Below are 23,547 nucleotides of genomic sequence, written 5' to 3' on the forward strand. Positions count from 1 at the left end.
CATCAAACCAGATCACTCAAACTAATAGAAGCAAAAGCGGGGAAGAATCTTGAACACAAGGACACTGGAAAAAATTTCCTGAACAAAACACGAATGGCTTATGCTCTATGATCAAGAATAGACAAATGGGACCTCATAAAGGTACAAAGCTTCTGTAAGGCAAAGGAAACTGTGGTTAGGACAAACCAGCAACCAACAGATTGGGAAAAGACCTTTACTAATCCTACAACTGATAGAGGGCTAATATCCAAAATATACAAGAACTCATGAAGTTGGACTGCAGGGAGACTAATAACCCTATTAAAAATTGCAGTTCAGAGCTAAACAAAGAATTCATAGCTGAGGAATATGGAGTGGCTGAGAAGCACCAAAAGAAATGTTCAACATCTTTAGTTATGTGGGAAATACAAATCAAAACAACCCTGAGATTCCACCTCACACCACTCTGAATGGCTAAGATCAAACACTCAGGCTATAGAAGACGCTTGCACGGATGTGAGAAAGAGGAACAATCCTCCATTGTTGGTGAGATTGCAGACTGGTACAACCATTCTGGATATCAGTCTAGAGGTTCCTCAGAAAATTAGACATTGCACTAGCGGAGGACCCAGCTATACCTCTCTTGCACATATACCCAAAAGATGCTCCAACATACAACAGGGCACATGCTCCACCATGTTCATAGCAGCCTTATTTATAATAGTCATAAAATGAAAAGATCCCAGATGCCCTTCAACAGAGGAATGGAAACAGAAAGTGTGGTACATCTACACAATGGAGTACTACAGAGATATCAAAAACAATGACTTCATGAAATTCATAGGCAAAAAGAATGAACTAAAACATATCATCCTGAATGAGTTAACCCAATCACAGAAACACACACGTGGTATGCACTCATTGATAAGTGGATATTAGCCCAAATGCTCAAATTCTCCAAGATTCACAGACCAAATGAAACTCAGGAAGGATGACCAAAATGCTGATTCTTCACTCCTTCCTTTAAAGGAGAAGAAGAATCCCTATTGAAGGGATAGGGATGCAAAGTTTAAAACAGAGCCTAGAGGAATGTCCATTCAGAGTCTACCCCACATGTGGCCTATACATATACAGCCTTCAAACTAGATAAGGTGGATGAAGCTAAGACGTGCAGGCTGATAGGAACTGGATATAGATGTCTCCTGAGAGGCACAGCCAGATCATGTCAAATACAGCGGTGAATGCTAGCAGCAAACCATTGAACTGAGAACTGGACCTCAGTTGGAGGAATTACAGAAAGATTGAAAGAGCTGAAGGGACTTGCAACCCCATAAGAACAACCATGCCTACCAAGCAGAGTTCCCAGAGACTAAACCAGTACCCAACCACTATACAGGGACTGTGCCATGGCCTCATCTGCATGTGTATCAGAGGATGGTCTTCTTGGGCACAAATGGAATGAGCAGCTCTTGGTCCTGCCTAGGCTGGGAAAGTGGATGGCTGGTGAAGGGAATATTTTATAGCAGAGGTGGAGGGCGATGGTATTCGGACTTATTTCTGGAAAACAAGGAAGGAATAACATTTGAATTAGAAATGAAAAATATCCAACTAAAAATCAACAACAACAAAATGGTATTTTGAGCTTCGAATCAAAAAAAGCCACAGTCAGGAAACAGAGAATTGTATGCCTCTGGTTTTCTTCAAATATGCTTGAGGCCCAGGTAGGTTCTGGGCCTAGGCTGAACCAAGAGGGTTCCTGCCACTGACTGCTCCTCTATTCCTGTTTCCAGAGGCACCATGCAGATTAATATTGGGCCAGAGATGTGGGAAGAGCTGGTCAGAAGTGGCTTTATTTCCTGTGGTCTCAGGATTATCTGCATTCCAGGGTGTTCAGCATTTTCTGCCCCAGGATTTGGGTGCAGGGTTCCCGATGGCTTTAAACTCCCTTATACCATGTTTATATGTCCTGGGAGGTATTACAGAAAAATTAATGTTTATCCTACTAATTTGGTCAAAACTCTCATCGACAGAGTATAATTTAGAGGTAACTATATATTTGACAGCAAGCATACACAGTGGGTAATGTATGCATGATGAAGTTGAAATTCAGAGTTGGAAACACAGTGCACAGTGACTGTATAAATGCCTGGGAATCTCAGTCTGACTGGGAAGTGATTTGATGCCCAGTCCCCATGAGAATGCAGAGATCCATCCCTCCCTGATAGCTGTGGGACTTCAGATGTTGACACTAATGATCAATAAAGAAGGTTCTTAAGAGTGAAGAGTTTGAGATTACCCCTTTATTGACCAGAATACATCCAATTTACTGGATAGTAACCAGATGCAGGTAGTCAATATATACAGTCTATATCCTTATCAAAATAGAAAAGCAAATGAACAAAACAACAACAGATAAATAACAAATCTTCAAATGAATAGAAGGAAAACCAAATAACCAAAACAATTAAAAATTAACCAAACTTTAAATAGAGGAATTGCACTAAGCATTTTTTGCTGCTCCTTTTGCAGAATAGACTTATAGCCTGTGGCTTGCCTTGGAGACATAGTAGACAAGCAGTTAGTGATGGTAACAATCTTTTCGAGAGGAGGGGAAGTAGGTCTGATTTGTTGGAGTGGGGGTATTAAGGAAAAAGCCATCCAACACTGAGTATAAATGATATTACAGACTTTGTCACAAAGTCTTTCCAATATTGTGAACTGATCTACATGAAACTCTTCTGGGTGACCCATCAGGACAAGTACAAATTTACACGTGCACGGTCTTTCTGGATGACCAGCAGCTCTTGATTGATGTGCATCAGCACTTCTCTGCGTCCCTCAAAAAGTGCACACTTGCTGGAGAGAGGCAAGGTGAAAATACAGCGTATTCAATCCAAAGAAGTTAAACTAAAGGAGGAAAATGCAGTCCACAATTGCTATGGACATTACAGATGAGACGCAATAGTGGTGTATTTGCTGTGCACACTTAGTTCTCCTCCTGTAGCTCTTCTCTCCAAGGGAGATCTTGTCCTGGTCTGTGTCATGTTCGAGTTTCTGCTGGAGAATTTCAGACCTAGCAGAGCAAGGGAATAAAGATTTAGTGAGTGGTTGTCAATTCAGCTCTCCCTCTTACATCAGCTCTATTCAGTTGGATAATCCAGCATGACCTGTCAGCTGAGGTCAGTCCCTGCATCCCCAAGTGTCCTAGAGTACCTGCGCTTGGATTTATATCTCACCTTTCAAACTGCTAGAATTTGAACTGTGGACTATGCACTGTACTGGGATTAAGAGAAAAATGAGCATTTTTCCCACTGGTACAGGTATATGACACTGAATAATAACATTGTAGCTATGTCTGAATCTGAGTTCAAGAGAGGTATGAGCAACCTAGAATACCATGTGGATTCCTTCTGGAGAACATGCCCAGAATTGAGGTGAAATTTCTGATTATGTCAGCACTGAAGGAACCCGTCTAGTTTCCATTCGTAACCACTGAATCTGCAAATACACAGAGAAGCCATCTCACTTCAAATTCATGCTCACCGCACAGATCTTGTAATCACTGAGAATGTGCTCCATGCAAATCTTCCCAGCGTACACATGGACATTAAAGGTGATTGTGATGTAGAAACAGAACAGCACCCCTGTAAGTCTATGGCTAGTGCAAGGCAGTTTGTGAGAGGACAGAAGAGAAAATGTCCTCAGATCTTTCCGGAGAGATCACAGGAAGAAAGGAGTAGAACATAGCAAGAAATCCAGAGGATCATATATATATTGTTTCATGGGCAAAATTCACATGAACTGTACCAGAACAATACTCTGAGTAGCTCTTTAACTGCCTGAGGCTGAAATCCAGGTGGGTTGGTCATCCACCCAAAAAGGGTATTTATATAGGGAAGGATATTCAAATGGCCTCTTCCAGCCTATGTTCCTACCTGAACATTAATGCTTAATGTAAAGATTCCCCAGGATTCGCTGGAGGCATAAAAAAAATGTTGAGTGGAATATGTACATAGTGGCCAGAGCCTATAGACAGCTCAGTCAGTGATGTGCTGTCCTCCCATAAACCGTCATAGACTCAGGGTTCTTTCCCCATTAACAATCTGGCTTAGCAAGTCCCAAAGGCTGTGTAGAGCTGTCTTGTTGCTCAGCAAAGGATCATATGTTGGTGGTGGACTAGACTCTTGTTCTTGTTCACTCTTTCAGACTTTCCCCAAAGTGTGCAACTTCTTCTAATCGGAGCTGTCTTTACCATAGCCTGAGTGACTTCATGCCCAAAGCTAGAATCATAGGAAATCTCCATAACCAGGATCCAAATCAACAAATTTTCTCCCCGTAATGTGATTGTTCCACAGATAATTTGAATAAGTAAGTAAAAGCTTGCATGGATTATCTCACACTGAATCAGAATCTATGGAAGGGCTCCATCGTATGTACACTTTTACTCCTTGGCTGATGGACGTCTGGATAGATTCTCCTTCAAGGTTACTCTGGGACCACTACAACACTGATGTGCCCTAGTTGCAATGGCAATACCTACTCCTTGTTGTGGAATCACTGGGTTAACTAAAACTTCTGTTCCACTTTCTGAACATGGCTTCTCATAGGGCTACCTGTTCTTACACTGTCAGACCCATTTGAAGCTCATCATTTCTCCTAACCCACTGAGGCTGAAATTAACTGAGAGAAAATGATGTTGATCGACAGCACTTGCAGAATGCTACACAGATAACATAGAGGAGCGCTTTGGATTATCTGTGCACCTAAAGGGGTTCCTGAAACTGCCCTGTTCTTGCACCACAGCATAGCTATGGGACTTTTTCTGGATGACGATACAATTTCAAGCAACTCAAATTCTCAATGAATAAAATCCAAGCCAAACTCCTAGGGGAAGTTGTAGTGTGCCAAGGTAGCTCGAAAGAAATGGTAGCAGGCAATGTGGAAAGCAACCTTGGAGAAGACACAGTGAGTGACATAACCTTCCAGTGGGCTTTCACAATTCACAAAGAACAGAGAAGCAGAATAAACTCATGGATTTTTCTAGAGAAGCCTTGCCCTTACCTCCCAGTACTCCATTCCTTTGATGTGCTCCAAAGGATTTCAATGCAGATCAGTAGTTTTGCCCCTAATCACTTGAAAATCTAACTTTAGAGGTGTTTTTGTGTCCTCTTTTTGGGGGTTGCATATCTAATGGATTTTATTGTCCTGCTTCTACACCATAACAAAAAGGGACCTGCAAGCTCTAGGCCTGTACCATTTGTTACCCCTGTGAAACATGATTCACTTGAACATATTTCCACTCCTCCCCCAGACTTCACACGATAATTCATTCTGAAATTTTTGGAAAGAATAAATTAGTAATTTAAGTGTCCTTTTGCTGTACAGAGCTAGATGGAGAAACCAAATGACTGGGCAGCTCTATTTCATGTTTCATGGATGTAAAGTGAACGCTTAGAGTACTTTTCTCATGAAACTTGGAAATAGAGGGAAACACATGTTCACTACTGCAAACACACACACACACACACACACACATATATTCACACACACACATATACCCACACACACACCACACACACACACACACACACACACAAACACACACACAAACACAGACACACAGATACACACTTGCATGCACAAATGAAAACTTTGCTCTTATGCAGCACATTTCCTGTTGAGCGAGGAATTAGTGGGAACAATGCTGTGTACAAGTCTCTTAGACACAAGCAAGATGTGCTGCCCTGGCCTGTACTCATTTCCACTTCAGGAAACCTTTCTATACAGATACTTGCTGGTCCGACAAGTAAGTTACATGTTTTGCACAGATAGCCTAAACAACACAACATCAAATCCCCAAGAGAGATTTCTAGGAAAAGACTCCATCAAGCTCTATGCTGACTCATCATAGGCCCCTCACTAAAACTACCCTGTTTCCTTCATAGAAGACTTTGGAAGCATCAGAGAAGGCAGTGACTCATTGTCAGTTCCCAGGAACATTTCATCACATTAGAGTTCATGTGATATTAAAACAACTTCAATGTCAGTCAGAAAAAGGCTAAATAAATAACATACAGTGAATTTTCTGAAATGCAGCACTGTGTACAATATTGAGAGGGTATCTATCCTGAAAGAATGCAGTGCCCATGATATAGTCAGCAAAACAATGTCAGCAGAGGGTTGCACTCTAGGATTCCATGCAAGATCATGGTGAAGCCAATAAGACAATCCAGAAACTTCCCGGGGGATAACTCTGTTCAGGTAAAGTGAAGAAATCTAATCCTTATTTTTGAAATAGCTGAATGGTTTAAGAATGTGTTGAGACAAATAAGAGAGGGGGCTCCACCTGGAACTGGACGAATGATGCAAAGACTGCTGGCCAGCACAAAACAGGAAGCTTCATGTTTGTTGAGAGACCTAGGCTTAAAGGACTAAGTTAGATAATGACTGGACAAAACTGCATGTCATGAACTGGCCTCCCCGCATGCTCCCTAAGATGCAGGTCAGCATAGCAATGCAACTTTCTTGGTGAGAATTGGGGGTACATATGGATAACTTTGTTCTTGAAGCCTCAAGTCTCTCATGCCAACCCTCAGCCTTTGAGAAACCTTTTCCACATCCTTGGTCTTCTAACCAGCTTCAGGTTGTAAGGCCCAGTTATGAACTCTCCAGGAGCACTCAAATAAGACAGGGCTGACATGCTGATACACAGGCTCTGTAGTTACCCAAGATCTATGAAGCATGAAGTCACCATCTTCATATACAGGGACATGAGGGGAGGAAGAACAAAAGCCACCACAAATGACAATGAGAACCATTTCTTTGGCATTTCCACAAGGCTCTCCTCCTTGAAAACTACTTACTTCCTGAGTCTCACACGATCCCTGTAAAGAAAATGGGCTCTGGGCTTTTGCTTCATCCCTCAAAGCCCTGCTCTAGTCTAAAGAGGGGCTCCCACATAGCACCCTCCATACATAATGGCATGTAGTGCTGTGCTGTGTGATCAACCTATCTCCCTTAATGAAGTGCAGATTCTCAAAGAGCAGGAGCATTTGATTTCCAAACATGCAGTTTCTTGAAAAGGGGCTATCTCCACAGAAAGCCTTGTAAACCATCACATGAATGAACACTTGGATGAGACCTAGGTCAGGACATGGATCAGTCAATAGACAGTTACATTGGTTTGTCTATGTTTATGGTAAGACCTGAGGACAACCTGACCCTGAGGCCTAACCCTACCTGCTGTTGCGTGGCACTGGGGTCACAGATGTTCATTCCGGCCTCTTCCCAGAGCCTCTTTGTCTCCACAGAGGATGCTGGCAGTTCAGTCTGCTCCACCAGCAGTTCTCTCTTCTCATTCAGCAAAATCTGTATATTGTTCTTCAATTGAGCTTGTTCACGCAGGAGCTGGGAGTGCCTGATGCTGAACCACAAACAAAAAATGGTAAATCCCAGCCAGCTTCTATTTGCCTGTCACTCCTGCAAGTCCAATCATCCCTTCAAGGGTCCTCATCCTCAGAAATCCCCAGAATAGAGCCACACTATGCAGGTTAGCACCAATTAGAGGAGGTAAAATCCAGAATCCACATTCCACATGAATCAAAGTACTTCTGAAAATCCTGACACTAAGACGGTTTATATAAATCAAGGAAGAAGAGATGGTCCATAAGGGAGCTCGTATGTCCATGGTATGGTGAAACCATCTTCATGTTGTGGGGAAAGCCCCTCTGAGGGGTAGTTGAAGACCAAATAGCTATACAATCTTTCCATGTGTTTCTCATGGATCACAGATCTTTAAATCTCCTGTCAGAGTCCTAGAGATTCAGAGTTGATTAATATTCCCATCATGGTGCAAACCTTTTCTATCTAGAGGAACTTTAACTGGGAAAATAACAATTGGAGGGTCTTCTACACCCCTCACATGTACGACAACTGAGTCCAAGAGCTACAAATCTAAGACCCTTGCCAGGAGGCAGCCTTCTTGTTAAGAGTCAGACACTACAGGACCAGAGCCCTGACTTTGGTTCAAAGTCACACAGGACAGAAGCATTCCCTGCCTAGTGCTGGGTTCTCATCTCTGTCAGCGACTCACCGGTAGGAACTGTTCACTTGTATGAGCTCCTTGTACCTCTCCATGGCATCACTTATTGAGTTGGTCATCATTTGCATAGCCATCATTCTCATCTCATGTTCAGATTGAAGGACTGGCAATTCGACATGCAGCCTGGGTTAGGTCATGGCCAAAGGAACAAATAATGTTTTGAACTCACGATTTCAGAATAAGGTGAAATGTAAATAAAAATATATAATAAAAAATTTCAAATTCAAGGAATGTTGGAAGGGAAGAAAATGGCAAACTCAAAAACCAGACCAAAACCCAACAGTGAGACTCAATCCACAGAAAATATTTCTATGTAAATAAGCAAACATTTGTTTTGAAATAAGGACTCCTTGGAATCCTGAGAGATATGGTTCTGCAAAGACTCACTATATAGGAGGGGGCAGAGCCTGAGAGCTGCCTGTTAGGGAATAACAACTGTCAAGACCACAGTGACCATTTCTAGGTCACAATAAACAATCCCTGGATAGTTAAAAAAATAAAAAAACTAAAGATCAAAGCAGGTGAAACAAATTAGGTAAAATCAGACTGTTCTCTCTATTACTTAAACTCAGTATGTTCCACATACTTGCTCCTTCAAAGTATTTGTACTGGTTAAGTTTATTATCCTGGGCACAGGAAAACAGAGTCACGGTACCAGTTGGAGGGACCTGACCTTCAAGAGCTGGCCAGGTGAGCATGATGGAATTGACTAGTTCAGGAAGAAGATTCCTCCAGTCTGTACCACAGCTTTGGGCCCAAGAGAAAGCTGTGATGACATTTCTCTTGTTTTGAAAGCAGGTATACTCAATCCTTGGTTTCTATCATTACATGAATTCCCAGAGGGTATAACTATGTTTGACAGGGAAGAGGATTTATAGCACCTCCTCCCCTCAGGAGAGTCCTGTGTGCCACCAAGGTATACAGAATGAGCAAAGTGCTGTGTTGATCAATGTGGGCCTCCATGTACTCATCACTATCATGATCTGCAAAGTGTTGATCAAACAAATCCTCAGACCCCATCAAAGGTCCCAGACGTCCTGATCCAGAGTAAACCACCAACAAATATTGCCACATACATACACACCAACCCATATCCAAACACACTTAGAATGCCAACTACATTCATGGAGGTGCCATAGAATCAGTGTATAATGAACAAATTCAGAGGAAAGAGTGATGACGTGCAGGCATTTCATTCACACACACAGTTGCAGCAAGTGTGACCAGGTCCTTCCAGCTGTTGACAGGACCAAGGCTAATCCAGGAGGCTCAGGGTCAAGTACAAAAGAGGTTGACCCTAAACACACAGCACCTAGCTTATCTCCCAAGCTAATGCCTGCCAACTCTCCTTAAAATCCAGGATGAGAGGTGAAACTTTCTCGTGCTATGAGGAAATCTTGAGGTAGCAGAGAGAGAGCTCAAGACAGTGAACAGGTTACTGGGCATAATGACTACCTGTGGTCCCACTCATCATAGATATAAAGATCCAGGATTTGATAAAGTTCATCCCTCTCGAATTGATACTTCTGGATTTCAAATTTGAGTTCCTCCAGTTCCTTTAGACACTCCTCTTGCTTACTGATGACATTTTGGGACGATACCTTCCTACCAAAACCTGTAGACAGATAAACCCAAGTGAATTTGCATATTTGAACCAATGGGCAGAATAGATCATTCTGAATCCGAAAATGAGGTTGAGGAAGGGGAAATGGTAGAGACTGGGTGAATCCGTGAAAGAGCAGAAAAGCTTTCTTAAAGGTTGATTCTTAAGCTATGTCCCTGTTCCCAACCTCTAAAACCATACACGTGCCACACTCACTATTACACAACCCGCGGCACTGAAAGTTATAATATGACTGATACATAAACATCTGCGACATTGTTATATCAGATGTGGTGCAGATCATCCTGGAGTTCATAATGACTTCATAATGTTTAGCACCATCAAGCTCTAACCAAGTGTGGTCCAGCCCAAAGTGTCTGAGAACTCAATTCATGACTAGGGGTGCATCCTTCCTTGTTCTCGCCATCACACACTTATGTAACCTACAGTAATTTAGAGGATGAAGTGCTTCAACTCCCAAACATGGATGGTCACATTGTTAATCTCACAGTGCCTCCTCCTGCAAATCATTGACACTCATAGTTAAAAAGCTTCAAGAAAAGACACTGAAGTCTTACAACTTTATGGCTTTCTCTCAAATTAAAGATCAGGAACTCCTGACTCTTGGTTTGCCTTTGAAAAATCCCAAGGCTCCTGCTTGTAAGGCCTAGTCTTAGAAGGCACATCTCAAACCTACCTCCTTGAGGATGTTCCCCAACTCTGCCCACGACTCACCAAGCCTTCCCAAGAATGATTTCCTCCTTTCTGTTTCACTAGAGAGGGGGTCAGCTTCCCTCTGACCTGGTGCGGTCTCTCCTTGATCAACACTTCCCTTCCGAAATAGCCTGAGCAGCTGGCGAAACATGCCTGCTTGTGAACCCAAAGGGAACTGAAGTAATATCCCAAAGGCAGTTGGTGTCACCACAACACTGGTGACATCACAGAAGATTCTAGGGATCTCTTAGATACAATAGAGTGTCCAGTGAACGGCTTACTGGTGATGTCACTGGAAAATTCTATGACCTACCTACTAACCAGCTCTCCCCACACTGATGAATTTATGTGGGGACCCTTTTCTCCATTCTCCCATGTGTGACTGGGAATACCATTTGGCAACCTCTATTTCAAAGCTACATATGTCTCTCTACTTCATTAGAAGTCAACAATGCCTTTGCTGGGGAGGGTTTCTTACAACCCTGAATTGGAGAACAGATTTTTCTTAGCACCCAAATCTCTAGGGACCAAGGAGGAGGGAGATTTTTCTTAAAAGTAAATCTACTACTCGAGACAATGCATGTGACATGTATTTCGATTTCTAAGCTTTTCCCTTTTTCTGGAGGCCAATATATTTCTTCTATACCTCTGAGTGTATAAAACCTGGAAATATTTGCTTACTGTGCAGTCCTTGAAAGCCGACATTGTTTCCATTTACATATCCATGTATTTCACAAAATCAATGGTCTATAATCCTATTTTTTTGCAATAAAAACTCCTTTTCCTTGGGAACATAGGGATCAACTACAGGGCATATATAAAACAATAAATTTGTCTGTTTTATATATTATGTAGGACATCCTCCCTTTCTCAAATATAACAAGACAATTAAATTGGACATCAGTGAGCAAATGTCAACCTGGACCTTGTGTTACTACATTGTAACTACATAACCATCACTTCTCCAATATCCTTCTCCGTGAATAGACAAGTCTAGGCATGAGAATATTGGGGACTACAACATGATCTTTTACTTGTAGCAAACATAAGAATCCGGAGGACGGGAAGGGAGTGGAATGGCCTGAGTTCAGGTTGAACCTCAATTTTAATGGGTCCATACGTTCAGGAGGGAGTCTATTTGGCATTGTGATATATGGATTCTGTCTTCTTATCATAGGTGTTATAATAATTCAACATGAATGTGTGCTATAATGCCAGCCCACCTCAGAGATGTAAGAGTGAAAATCATGTCTGACCTTTCTGGGAAGAACTCTGCCTTTTACTACCATCTGGAGTTATACAACATCACTATACAAAGCTCAGAAGAGAGGGGTGCAGATGTGCGGGCCTTAGAAGTTGAGGATCTTTTCTACTGATTAAGCCACTTGTTTTTCCTATGTAATTTTTCCCTTCCTCTTTTACTAATGGTGGCTGACTTATTTCCTGGTCTGAGGTAAACTGGAGTCCAATCTTTTGGATTACTGAACCTTCTAATTTTTGAGATGACAGTCCCACCAAGGGTCCTACTGCATACAGAAGGTATGAGTAAGTCTCAGGGGCTGGAGTAAGTTAAAAACGTCTGTGACAACAAAGAACTGATTAAGAAAACAAGAGCCCAGCTGCTCATCAAGATCACAGTTGTATGATAGTAAGAAAATGTGAATAGGGCTCAGGTGAAAAGATAAATTAATTAGGAGTTCATAGGCCTAGAAGGGTTATCCTTTGCTCTCAGTGGAGCTGCCCTTCTTTCTGCCATTCCTCACCCTCTGCCACATGACCAGAGACTTCCCCAAACAACTGGCTGGCCTTGGTCAAAGACCTGCCACGGCTTCTCCCTGTAGAATAGGACATGTAGAGTCCTTGAGGACTCACCAAGAGGTCTCCTCCACACAGGTTCCTTGTTGTCAAAGGGAAATGTTCCTGCAGAATCCTGCCATGGCATCAGGAATTTCAACCTGGCTGCTCTTGGTCCAGCTCACTGGGTGCAGGCCTGAGGCCCAGGGGTATCTGGGGAAAGAAGTAGCAGGGACTACCTCACAGCTCTCCTTTGTTGGATGCAACTACTAGGACTGTGATGGGATTTTTGTTTCTTGTGTGTTTATTAGAAATACCTACAAAGCTGATTAAAGTTGTAACATGCCTTCATACCCAGCGTGCAGAATGTTTTTAAATCGTTGTTGTTCCTGTTTTATGTTTGGATTTTGTTTTTTAATCCCCTCAGGAAATTTCCCTGTGCTTAGAATGTTAAGCACATGCTCAGGAGGGATCGATTATTCAAGTTCGGCAAAGATTTGTTCTCACCATCACTCCACAGATGATGCCATTACTTACTTTGAAATAAGAAAACAGTTATAGAGAAGTAAATTAACCTGTAAGCTATCACTGAAGAAACACATCATGATTGTGGAATGGCACCCCAGTATTTTGTATTTCCTAAGTTATTTTTATTTTAAACTTTTTTATTGGATTTTTTTGGGTACATTTCATCTTTTTTAAATCCTTAAAGGTATCTTTTATTCCTCTCGTCCCATTTACAAGGTGGAATTTCACCTGTAATTGTTAGTCTAGATAGTTTAGTCAATGGCTTAGATATCATCTTGGCCTAGTTTCCTTGGCATAAGCTGAGTTAGAAGCAGACTCAAAGGTTCAGGACTCAACAAATAATGAATTCCACTACATCTGGATACCTAGACTCACAGCCAGGAAGGGACTGTATTTCCATTCACTATTTAAAAAAAAGATGCAGTTCATTAACATGTAAAAAATTTCTCAATTATATTAAAGTGTTTACCATGGTCATACAGTTTTTCAAATACCTGGCATTCATCTTTTTCCAAAACCTAAAATATCTTTCTTATTCACATTTTTTTTATTATTTTTTGGTACTAGTACCATTTTTTTTAAATTTCAGGTTTTTAATAGATATATATGTTTTATTCAAACGTTATTCCCTTTTCCCAGCTTTTGGTACATAAGCCCCCCTGCCGTGCACTCTCCCATATGTATGCTCCCCCAATCCATGCCACTTAGAAACCCCTTCCCGGACATTTCCCTGCACTCAGGGTCCAACCTTGTTAAGAACAAGGGCTTCCCCTTCCACAGGTGCCCCAGCAAGGCTATTCTCTCCTACATATGCAGTTGGACCCCTGGGTCAGTCCATGTATAGTCTTTTGCTAGTGGTTTATTTGGTTGGCATTGCTGTTCTTATGGGGTTGCAAGTCCTTCAGCTCTTTGAATCCTTCCTCTAATTCCCATAAACGGCGTCCTGTTCTCAGTTCAGCAGTTTACTGCCAGCACTGACCTCTTTATTTGACATGCCCTGTATGTGTCTCTCAGGGGAGATGTATATCCGGTCCCTTTCAGTAAGCACTTTTTAGCTTCATCAGTCTTACCTAGTTTTGGTGACTGTATATATATGGGCCACATGTGGGGCAGACTCTGAATGGCTGTTCCTTCGGTCTCTGCTTTAGATTTGGCCTCCATATCCCCTCCTATGGATATTTTTGTTCCCCATTTTAAGAAGGAGTAGGAGCATCTGCACTTTGGTCATCCTTCTTCTTGAGTTTCCTGAGATCTGTTGATTGCATCTTGGGTAATTTGAGGTTTTGGTCAATATCCACTTATCAATGAGTGCATACTGTCGATGAGGGGTGCTGAGTACCTGGAAGAGAATGGGGGACAAGAGACGCGAAGAAGGACGCCAAGACAAGAGTCTTATCAAGGTGACAATTTTATTTTTCCCCAAGGCTGAATTTGTACCATAAAAAGGGTAACAGAGAGAGGAGAGAAGTAAGAAAATTTACCCACGCCAAGGACACAATATTCGTGTGGTCAGGGAATCGGCTGATTTTGACAGGTTGTCAGAAAACTCACAGGTTTGTAATATCTATTAGTCAACAGGATGTTGGTTTTTCAGAAAGGTTACAGGTCATCACATTGGGTATCTTAACGTCACACGTTATCATATGATTATTCATCTTGACCACCACATTTGTATTAGTCTTCTGTAGCTGGCTGGGGATTTTCCATGAACCCAGTCATACTTAATGCTAACCATAATAATAACATCAATAATGGAGGGATTGGAGGCCATCGCTCCCAAGAGCATATCAAGTGTGCTTTTCTGTGATTGGATTACCTCACTGTGGATGATATTTTCTAGTTCTTTCCATTTGCCTATGAATTGAACGTAGTCATTGTTTTTGATAGCTGAGTGGTACTCCATTGTGTAGATGTACCACATTTTTCGAATAAATTCCTCTGTTGAAGGGCATCTGGGTTCATTCCAGCTTCTGGCTATTATGAATAAGGCTGCTATGAACATAGTGGATCATATGTGTTGTTGTATGTTGGAGCATCTTTTGAGTATATGCCCAGGACAGGTATAGCTGTGTGGTCAGGTAGTGCAATGTCCAATTTTCCAGGAACGTTCAGACTGATTTCCAGAGTTCTTGTACCAGTTTGCAATCCCAGCGATAATGGACGAGTGTTCCTCTTTCTCCACATCCTCGCCAGCGTCTGCTGTCACCTGAGTTTTTGATCTTAGACATCCTGACTGGTGTGAGGTGGATTCTTAGGGTTGTTTTGATTTGCATTTCCCTGATGACTAAGGATATTGAGCATTTCTTTAGGTGCTTTTCAGCTATTCTATATTCCTCAGCTGAGAATGTTTTCTTTAGCTCCGAACCCCATTTATTAACAGGGGTGTTTGGCTCTCTGTACTCTAACTTCTTCTGTTTTGTGTATACTTTGGATATTAGCCCTCCATCCGATGCAGGATTGGTAAAGATTTTTTCCCAATCTCTGGGTTGCCTTTTTGTCCTAATGACACTGTCCTTTGCCTTACAGAAGCTTTTCAGTTTTATGAGGTCCCATTTGTCGATTCTTGATCCTAAAGCATAAGCCATTGGTATTTTGTTCAGGAAATTTTCCTTAGTGCTCATGTCTTCTAGACTCTTCCCTACTTCTTATCCATTACTTTTAGTGTATCTGGTTTGATGTGGAGGTCCTTGATCCACTTGGACTTAAGCTTTGTACAGGGTAATAAGAATGGGTCAACTTGCATTCTTCTACATGTTGACCTCCAGTTGAATCAGCACCATTTGTTAAAAATACTATCTTTCTTCCATTGGATGTTTTACCTCCTTTGTCAAAGATCAAATGACCATAGGTGTGTGGGTTCTTTTCTGTGTCTTCAATTATGTTCCACTGAGCTGCCTGTCTGTATGCCAATACCATACAAACTATTGCTCTGTAATACTGCTTGAGGTCAGAGATGGTGATTCCCCCAGAAGGTCTTTTATTGTTGAGTATAGTTTTGCTATCCTGGGTTTTATGTTAACCAAATGACGGCAAATTGCACTTTCTACCTTTATAAAGAATTATGTAGGAATATTGTTGGTGATGGCATTGAATCTGTAGATTGCCTTTGACAAAATGGTCATTTTTTACCATATTCATCCTGCCAATCTATGAGCATGGGAGATCTTTCCATCTTCTGAGACCTTCTTCAATTTCTTCAGAGATTTGAAGTTCTTGTCATACAGATTTTTTACTTGCTTGGTTCAAGTAACAGCAAGTTATTTTTTATTATTTGGGACTATTGTGAAGGGTGTCATTTCCCTAATTTCTTTCTCAGCCTGTTTACCCTTTGAGTAGAGGAAGACTACTGAATTGTTTGGGTTAATTTTATACTCGGACAGTTTGCTGAAGTTGTTGATCAGGTTAAGTAGTTCTCTGGTAGAATTTTGGTGTTGCTTAAGTAGACTATCATATCATCTTCAAATATTAGTGTTTTGACTTCATCCCTTCTAATTTTTTCCCTTTGACCTACTTTCATTGTTTGATTGCTATGGCTAGGACCTTAAGTACCATTTTGTACTTAAGTAGGGAAAGAGTGGGCAGCCTTGTCTAGTCCCTGATTTTAGTGGGATACCTTCAATATTCTAAGTTTAGTTTGATGTTAGGTACAGGTTTGATGTATTTTGCATTTTCCTATATTTAGATTCAGGCCTTCAATTCCTGATCTTTCCAGGACTTTATTAATGAAAGGGTAATGAATTTTGTCAAATGATTTCTCAGCATCTAATGAAATGATCATGTGGTTTTGACTTTGTTTATATGATGAATTTCATTGATGGACTTCCGTATATTAAACCATCCCTGCATCCTTGCCATGAGGCCTACTTGACCATGATGGATGATTGTTTGGATGTGTTCTTGGATTCAGTTTGCAAGAATTTTATTGAGCATTTTTGATCAATATTCATAAATCAAATAGGTCTGAATTTCTCTACCTTTGTTGTATCCTTGTGTGGTTTAGGTATAAGAGTAATTGTGGCTTCATAGAGGGAGTTTGGTAGTGCTCTGTCTGTTTCCATTTTGCGGAATAGTTTGGACAGTATTGGTATGAAGTCTTCTATGAAGGTCTGATAGAATTCTGCACTAAATCCATCTGGTCCTGGGCTCTTTTTGGATGGGAGATGTTTAATAGCAGTTTCTATGTCTTTATGAGTTATGGGGTTGTTTCGATGGTTTATTTGTTCCTGATTTAACTGTGGTACCTGGTATCTGTATAGAAAATTGTCCATTTCCTCCACAGTTTCCAGTTTTGTTGAATATATGTTTTTGTAGTAGGATCTGATGATCTTTTTAATTTCTTCAGATTTTGTTGTTATGTCTCCCTTTTATTTCTGATTTTATTAATTTGGATACACTCTCTGTGACCTCTGGTTAATATGGCTAAGCGTTTATGTATCTTGTTGATTTTCTCAAAGAACCAGCTCCTGGGTTTGCTGATTCTTTTGATACTCGGTTTTGTTTCTTCTTATTTGATTTCAGCCCTGTGTTTCATTATTTCCTGCCTTCTACTCCTCTAGGGTTTATTTAATTTTTTCTAGAGCTTTTAGGTGTGCTGTCAAGCTGCTGACATATGCTCTCTCCTGTTTCTTTTTGCAGGCATACAGAGCTATGAGTTTTCCTCTTAGCGCTGCTTTCATTATGTCCCATAAGTTTGGGTATGTTGTATCTTCATTTTCATTAAATTCTAAGAAGTCTTTAATTTCTTTCTTATGTCTGCCATGACCAAGTTTTCATTGACTTCAACTTCCATGTATATGTGGGCTTTCTGTCCTATTTGTTGTTATTGATCAGCAGCCTTAGTCCGTGGTTTTTTGATACGAGGCATGGGATTATTTCTACCTTCCTGTATCTGTTGAGGCCGGTTTTGTGACCGATTATATGGTCAATTTTGGAGAAGGTACAATGGGATGCTGAGAAGAAGGTATATCCTTTGGTTTTAGGGTGGAGTGTTCTATAAATATATGTTAAATCCATTTGTTTCATAACCTGTTAGTCTTTCTGTGTCTCTGTTTAATTTCTATTTCCCTGATCTGTCCATTGATGAAAGTGGGGTGTTTAAATCTCCTACTATTATTGTTTGTGGTGTAATGCATGATTTTTTGAGCTTTAGAAAGGTTTCTTATTGTTTAGAGACACAACTGCTATATACTTGACAAATATAGCAATCGGCCAGAATAGAAAGCATGTGACTGTTGGCCACATGAGGATGAGTTTCTTTCAAAGATCATCATGATTTTTGGTAAGATCTTCCCTGTAATTGGTGGCATGGCTTCTCACAAACATGGTCCAGTTGTCTAGAATCTCCTCCTTGGTCAGCATCTCATCCTTGTTTTTATCTGACTCATACACCAGATGCTGGGCCTCAGCCTGTGCATGGTCATAGTCCTGAGGGAGGATCCAATGGTGAATCTCATCCTAATCCAGTTTCCCATCCTTGTTCAGATCTGGGAAATCATTGAACTGCTCCCCAGACAAAACCCAGTCGGTCTCAGGGCAATTGTCCTCGTGAGTAAAAGATGTCCACAATGTACTCATACTCGTCCACAAAACCATCCCCGTTCTTGTCGATATTCTCCAGTGTTTCCAGAACTACAATCTCCTTCATATGTTCTAAATCCTCTTAGTGCAGAAAAGCAATGAACCCGTCCTGAGTAGCTGTCAGGTCACCGTCAAGGCCTTAAACCTCCTCTCATCTCGTGGAGGAAACTTTTTAAAGTTGTGATGATCAGAGCTATCTTGGAATTCAGCAAGGTTTCCCAGGTAGTAGCCATAGGTAGCCTGCTTGTATTCTTCCCAGGAGATTTTTCATCTATGTCCCTATCATAATCCTTCCAGAGTTTAGCCACATTTTGGTTGATGTATCTTTTCTGTACCTGTTTGATCCAAACTTTCAGATCCTCAGTAGTAACAAGGTTGCATTCATCACTGTCAATTGGATCAACAATTTTCCCCAGCCTCTCCTGCTCTCGTCCAGGATTAGCTATCAAAGGTCTTGGAGTCCTCCTTGCCCAGGAAGACCTCATGATCGTACAGGAAGCTGTGCTTATGCTCTGGTGGCCACTCGCCCTGCTCTGAATTGGGACAAACCATGTGCTCCTTGCTCATCATGCTCTTGGCATGAACGCCAGGACCAGTGCCAGCAGCAGCCCATGGAGAGTCCCAGGCTGACACCATGCACCACAGTCGCGATCAAAGGGAGGCAGCAGGGAAGTAGGGGCTCAGCGCAGCTTATCCGCTGTCCCTTCCCCAGAGAGGGCTTTTGTTACATTTCGAATGTTATCCATTTTCCTGGTTTCCACAAAACCCCTTATAAAAACCCCTCCCCCTTCTACTGTGAGGGTGTTACCACACCCACCCAAACACCCAGGCCTATCTGCCTCCCTGTTCTGGTTTCCTCTACACTGGGGCATCAAGCCTTGACAAGACCAAGGGCTTCTCCTCCCATTTGTGCCCAAGAAGGCCATCCTCTTCTACATATGCAGCTGTAGCCATGGGTCTGTCCATGTGTACTCTTTGGATGGTGGTTTCGGTCCTGGGAACTCTGGGTGTTTCTTAGTGTTGTTCTTATGGGACTGTAAACCCCTTCAGCTCCCTCAATCCTTTCTCTTACTCCTCCATTGGGGACCCTGCTCTCAGCTGAATGGTTGGCTGCAAATATCTGCCTCTGTATTTGTCATCCTCTTTACCCCACTCTTTTGAGCAGATCACCACAGAGCAGCGAAGATGTATTGTCTTGGCCTGATGATGTACAGACAAATAGATGATTTCTTAATTCTTATGATGGCTCTATAAGAATTCCTAAAATTAGATTAGTAATTTTAAGCTCCCTTATAATGGGACAGCTATTATGTTTTCTCTGGTAATCAAAATTGCATTGAGAACTCTTCCTTCTTAAACTTTCACGAGTGAATTGCTTCTGCAATACCAAGCAGGCATCTACAAATTAGAACCCAATCTAAGAGGGTATAAAGCAATTAACAAAAGTTCATTAAAAGAGAACTAATGATTTACTATAGGTGCAAGGACTGAACGTAAATAATTGACTGGATTTGCCTATAGGCAATTTCACTTATTCTTTTCTCATAAAAATTACAGCTTTTAACTCTCCATGAACATGCAGAGCCAGTGACAGATGGTGACAGTTTATCCTGATGATTACTCTTCATGGATATGCATGTAAACATTCTCTGTCGTAAACTGATTATCCAACTTATGATTTGAATTCCTGTGCAAACTTGTGGTGAACTTTTCACCATGTGATGCTGTGTTCAGAAAGATATACAAATGCTGAGGACAAAGAGAGAGAAAGCTTTTTAGACAGAACTGAACTGAATAGAACAGAACTCAAGAAGAACTTAGAAGTAAAGGCATAGCGTTGAGAGTAAGGCATTGAGAGTAAGGGAATTATTGTGTCATAAGAGCAAGAGGAAAGGAGATAAGAAGAAGAGAGCAAGGAGAACCTTATAAGTCAAACTTTATGGCGGGAAACCTTTGTAGAAATTCTAGGAAAACGGAAGAACTTATAAATAAAGGTTAAAATCACTACTCTTCAGTCTTCAGCCTGGCTCACTGGCTAGCCTGTGCTCTTCAGTCAGGCTCACTGGCTAGCCTCTGCTCTTCAGTCAGGCTCACTCTCTAGCCTCTGCTCTTCAGCCTGGCTCACTGGCTAGCCTCTGCTCTTCAGTCAGACTCACTGGCTAGCCTCTGCTCTTCAGTCAGGGTCACTGGCTAGCCTCTGCTCTTCAGCCTGGCTCACTGGCTAACCTGTGCTCTTCAGTCAGGCTCACTGGCTACCCTCTGTTCTTCAGTCAGCCTCACTGGCTAGCCTCTGCTCTTCAGTCAGGCTCACTGGCTAGCCTGTTCTCTTCAGTCAGGCTCACTGTCTACCCTGTGCTCTTCAGTCAGGTTCCCGGCTAGCCTCTGCTCTTCAGTCAGGCTCACTGGCTAGCCTCTGCTCTTCAGTTAGGCTCACTGACTAGCCTCTGCTCTTCAGTCAGGCTCACTGGCTAGCCTCTGCTCTTCAGCCTGGCTCACTGGCTAGCCTCTGCTCTTCAGTCAGACTCACAGGCTAGCCTGTGCTCTTCAGCCTGGCTCACTGCCTAGACTCTGCTTTTCAGCTGGGATCACTGGCTAGCCTCTGCTCTTCAGTCAGGCTCACTGGCTAGCCTCTGCTCTTCAGCTAGGCTCACTGGCTAGCCTCTGTTCTTCAGCTTGGCTCACTGGCTAGCCTCTGCTCTTCAGTCAGGTTCACTGTCTAGCCTCTGCTATTCAGTTAGGCTCACTGGCTAGACTCTGCTTCTCAGCTGGGCTCACTGGCCTATGGGGCCCTAGCACATCGCTTAACCATCTGCTCATGACGGCCTGACCACACTGACCACCTGACTGGTCACCCTGACTTCTTAAAGTCATTCTCTAGAAAGAGCACAAGAAACCAAAGAGAAACACCACAGCAAACTTTTCCCATGGGCTCCTCTTTAACCTTAAGTGCTTTCATTATTTCTTTAAAAGAGTGAAATATAATTTCGGTTATTCATATGGCCAAGAGAGCTGTGCAGTAGTCATTGCTTTAGGGAATTTGGTGGTAAATCAAAAGATTCCTTTATTCTATCACAATGTTATCTGTATGCTGTAAGATGTATGTTTGAAAACACAACACCAAATTCCTAAAATCTAGATGTTTTAAGACATCAGCTCATGGAGAAACATAACTGCTTCCTATCTAGACTGGGCTTTTTTGCTATACTGCAGGTACAATCAATTTTCCACACTACTTCCATGATTTTCAAGAATGATTAAGAGAAAAATAAGTTGAACATAATGGCCAGAAAGGGGGTTCTGTCAAGTTGTCTTATGTGGGACAAGATACCAAAGTATGATGGTAAACCTAAAACCACCTGTTCCCAAAACTAACAGAACTTACAGAAAATACATACTTTCTTATCATTCCTCCTCCCCAATGATCAGTGATTTAATGAGCACCTACTACGATCCTAGCACTGTGCATCTAAGTGTGTAATGGTGATTAAAAAACTTAATAAAAAGCCTCATTAGGAATAAAGAAAAATGAAACATAACTTTGAAACTCAGAATTCAATATAAGCAAAACCACCACCATTTCTTCAACTGGTGATTTCTGAAAACTTCATCATTTTTTCCATGGGCTTCTATAGTAATGATACTGAGTCTTGATTTGGTAAATCACAAAAAGCAAGTCACACTTCTTTCTTGGCTCCCACAACTGTCAAAGGGAACAACACTGTTGCTGTCCATTGTGCTTCCCTATCAATCCTTTTATGGATGGTAATGAATTCCAGTCTTTTCAATGTGAAAACAGGCCACCACTTGAGGGCAAAGGTTATTAAAATTACCCAAACCGGTATATTCTGTAAAATTTTCACATAGCATTTTACTGATATCACAATGTAAATTCACCACAAATATTTAACCAATGAAAATATTGAATAGCTCTGCAAATAGGAGCGATAATCATATATACTTGAAATCAACTATTATGGAAACAAAGGACGTACTAGGAGAAAAGATACATCACTAAAAGCTACACAAGCAGCAAAAAAGACACTACATTTCTTGGTTTAAAAGTTAGATGATACACTTGATCTTTAAAGACAGGCAATATACTTGATCTTTAATCCCTTCAACTGTGCCCTGTCCACATAGAAACTGCAGTAGATGACAATCTTTTGTAAGATTTATTTATTTATATGTGAGACAATGCAGCTGTCTTCAGACACACCAGAAGAGGGCATCAGTACTCCTTACAGATGGTTGTGAGCCACCATGTGGTTGCTGGCATTTGAACTCAGGACCTCTGGAAGAACACTTGGTGCTCTTACCCACTGAGCCATCTCTCCAGCCTTCACAATGGCCTCTTACACAGCATCACAGTGGTCTATTTCACTAGATGGCTCCACGGTGATAACAGAGAAACTTTCACAGTTCCTGAGCACTTCTGAGTTCAAACACCACCAGTGCCAACTCTGTGCTGTTGGCACATTCTGACCTTCTCCTAAGGGTTGTCAGCCACAAAAGGGACAGGTTAGCACCACACAGCACTCACTGCCCAATCCTAAAAACCCCCTCGATTCTGAAAAAGCCACATTCCATGCTTGCTCCATATTTGAGGAAGCCAAATGTTGATCCGGCTCAAGGCTCTTCTTTTCTTAGCTCATCAACTTTCTTTTTCCACTTCTTGTCACAAGAAGTATTTTTTTTATGCTGCAACTACACTGCAATGTGTGAAGAAAACCAACATCAACTCTGGGTGTCACCTCTTGAAATTTAAAATTCACAAAACAATTCATGGCTTTCTAATCAGCACCATGAAAAATAAACAAAAACAAGCAAAACCATTCCAAAGGAACTTGCTGATCTGGAGGCCTGCTCATAGCAGGTAGGAAAGAATTAAATTATGCAGAACTGTAATCTCTCAGAGCTTTGGAGGCTAAAAAAGAGGAAATCTCTGTTTATGTTCCCTTTTCCCGAGTAATTGAAGGAGGGTATTTTACATCTTCCAAATACAATCTCTTGCAAGGGGCAACCAATTTCAAAGTAGATCAGAAGAAATCTATTAAATAATACATTCATTGCCTGAGGTTTTAAGAAAATATTTGCCCACGATCCCAGTCCTTTAACAGCACACTCCAGATTACCTCTCCACTCTTTCCCAATGCCATGGGCTTTCCAATCCCTGCTTCAGCTCTCCATACATCCCTGAACCCTCCCTTCCCCTACCCAATGGGCTCACTTTGCATTGCCTCCTTCTGCCACT

At 41.6% G+C, this 23,547-nt stretch overlaps 2 protein-coding genes and 1 pseudogene across 10 annotated transcripts in view; all 3 read right to left on the minus strand.

Moving 5' to 3' along the window:
- Positions 1 to 23,547, minus strand: part of LOC148003373 (disks large homolog 5-like) — an 83,522-nt gene that overhangs the window by 59,843 nt on the left and 132 nt on the right. The gene's annotated exons all lie outside the window — the stretch shown is intronic.
- LOC148003375 (disks large homolog 5-like) overlaps positions 2,262 to 23,547 on the minus strand; it is a 28,425-nt gene continuing 7,139 nt past the window's right edge. For 3 of the 9 annotated variants that reach the window (XM_087568514.1, XM_087568510.1, XM_087568511.1), the window contains 3 exons: positions 8,072 to 8,203; positions 7,219 to 7,402; positions 2,262 to 3,052 (listed from right to left, as the gene is read on the minus strand). In XM_087568514.1, coding sequence (XP_087424640.1) covers positions 3,047 to 3,052; positions 7,219 to 7,402; positions 8,072 to 8,163 — 282 coding nt within the window. In that variant the 5' untranslated portion in view covers positions 8,164 to 8,203 and the 3' untranslated portion in view covers positions 2,262 to 3,046. Of the gene's footprint in view, positions 3,053 to 7,073; positions 7,403 to 8,071; positions 8,204 to 9,535; positions 9,696 to 10,418; positions 10,612 to 12,269; positions 12,405 to 23,547 lie in introns of those variants that run through there. The other 6 variants (XM_087568515.1, XM_087568513.1, XM_087568508.1 and 3 more) reach the window with 5 other exon arrangements.
- Positions 17,900 to 18,932, minus strand: LOC148003376 (reticulocalbin-1 pseudogene; annotated as a pseudogene).

This window comes from Rattus norvegicus, chromosome 9 (genome assembly GCF_021556685.1).
Source record: "Rattus norvegicus strain SHRSP/BbbUtx chromosome 9, alternate assembly SHRSP_T2T, whole genome shotgun sequence".
NCBI lineage: Eukaryota > Metazoa > Chordata > Mammalia > Rodentia > Muridae > Rattus > Rattus norvegicus.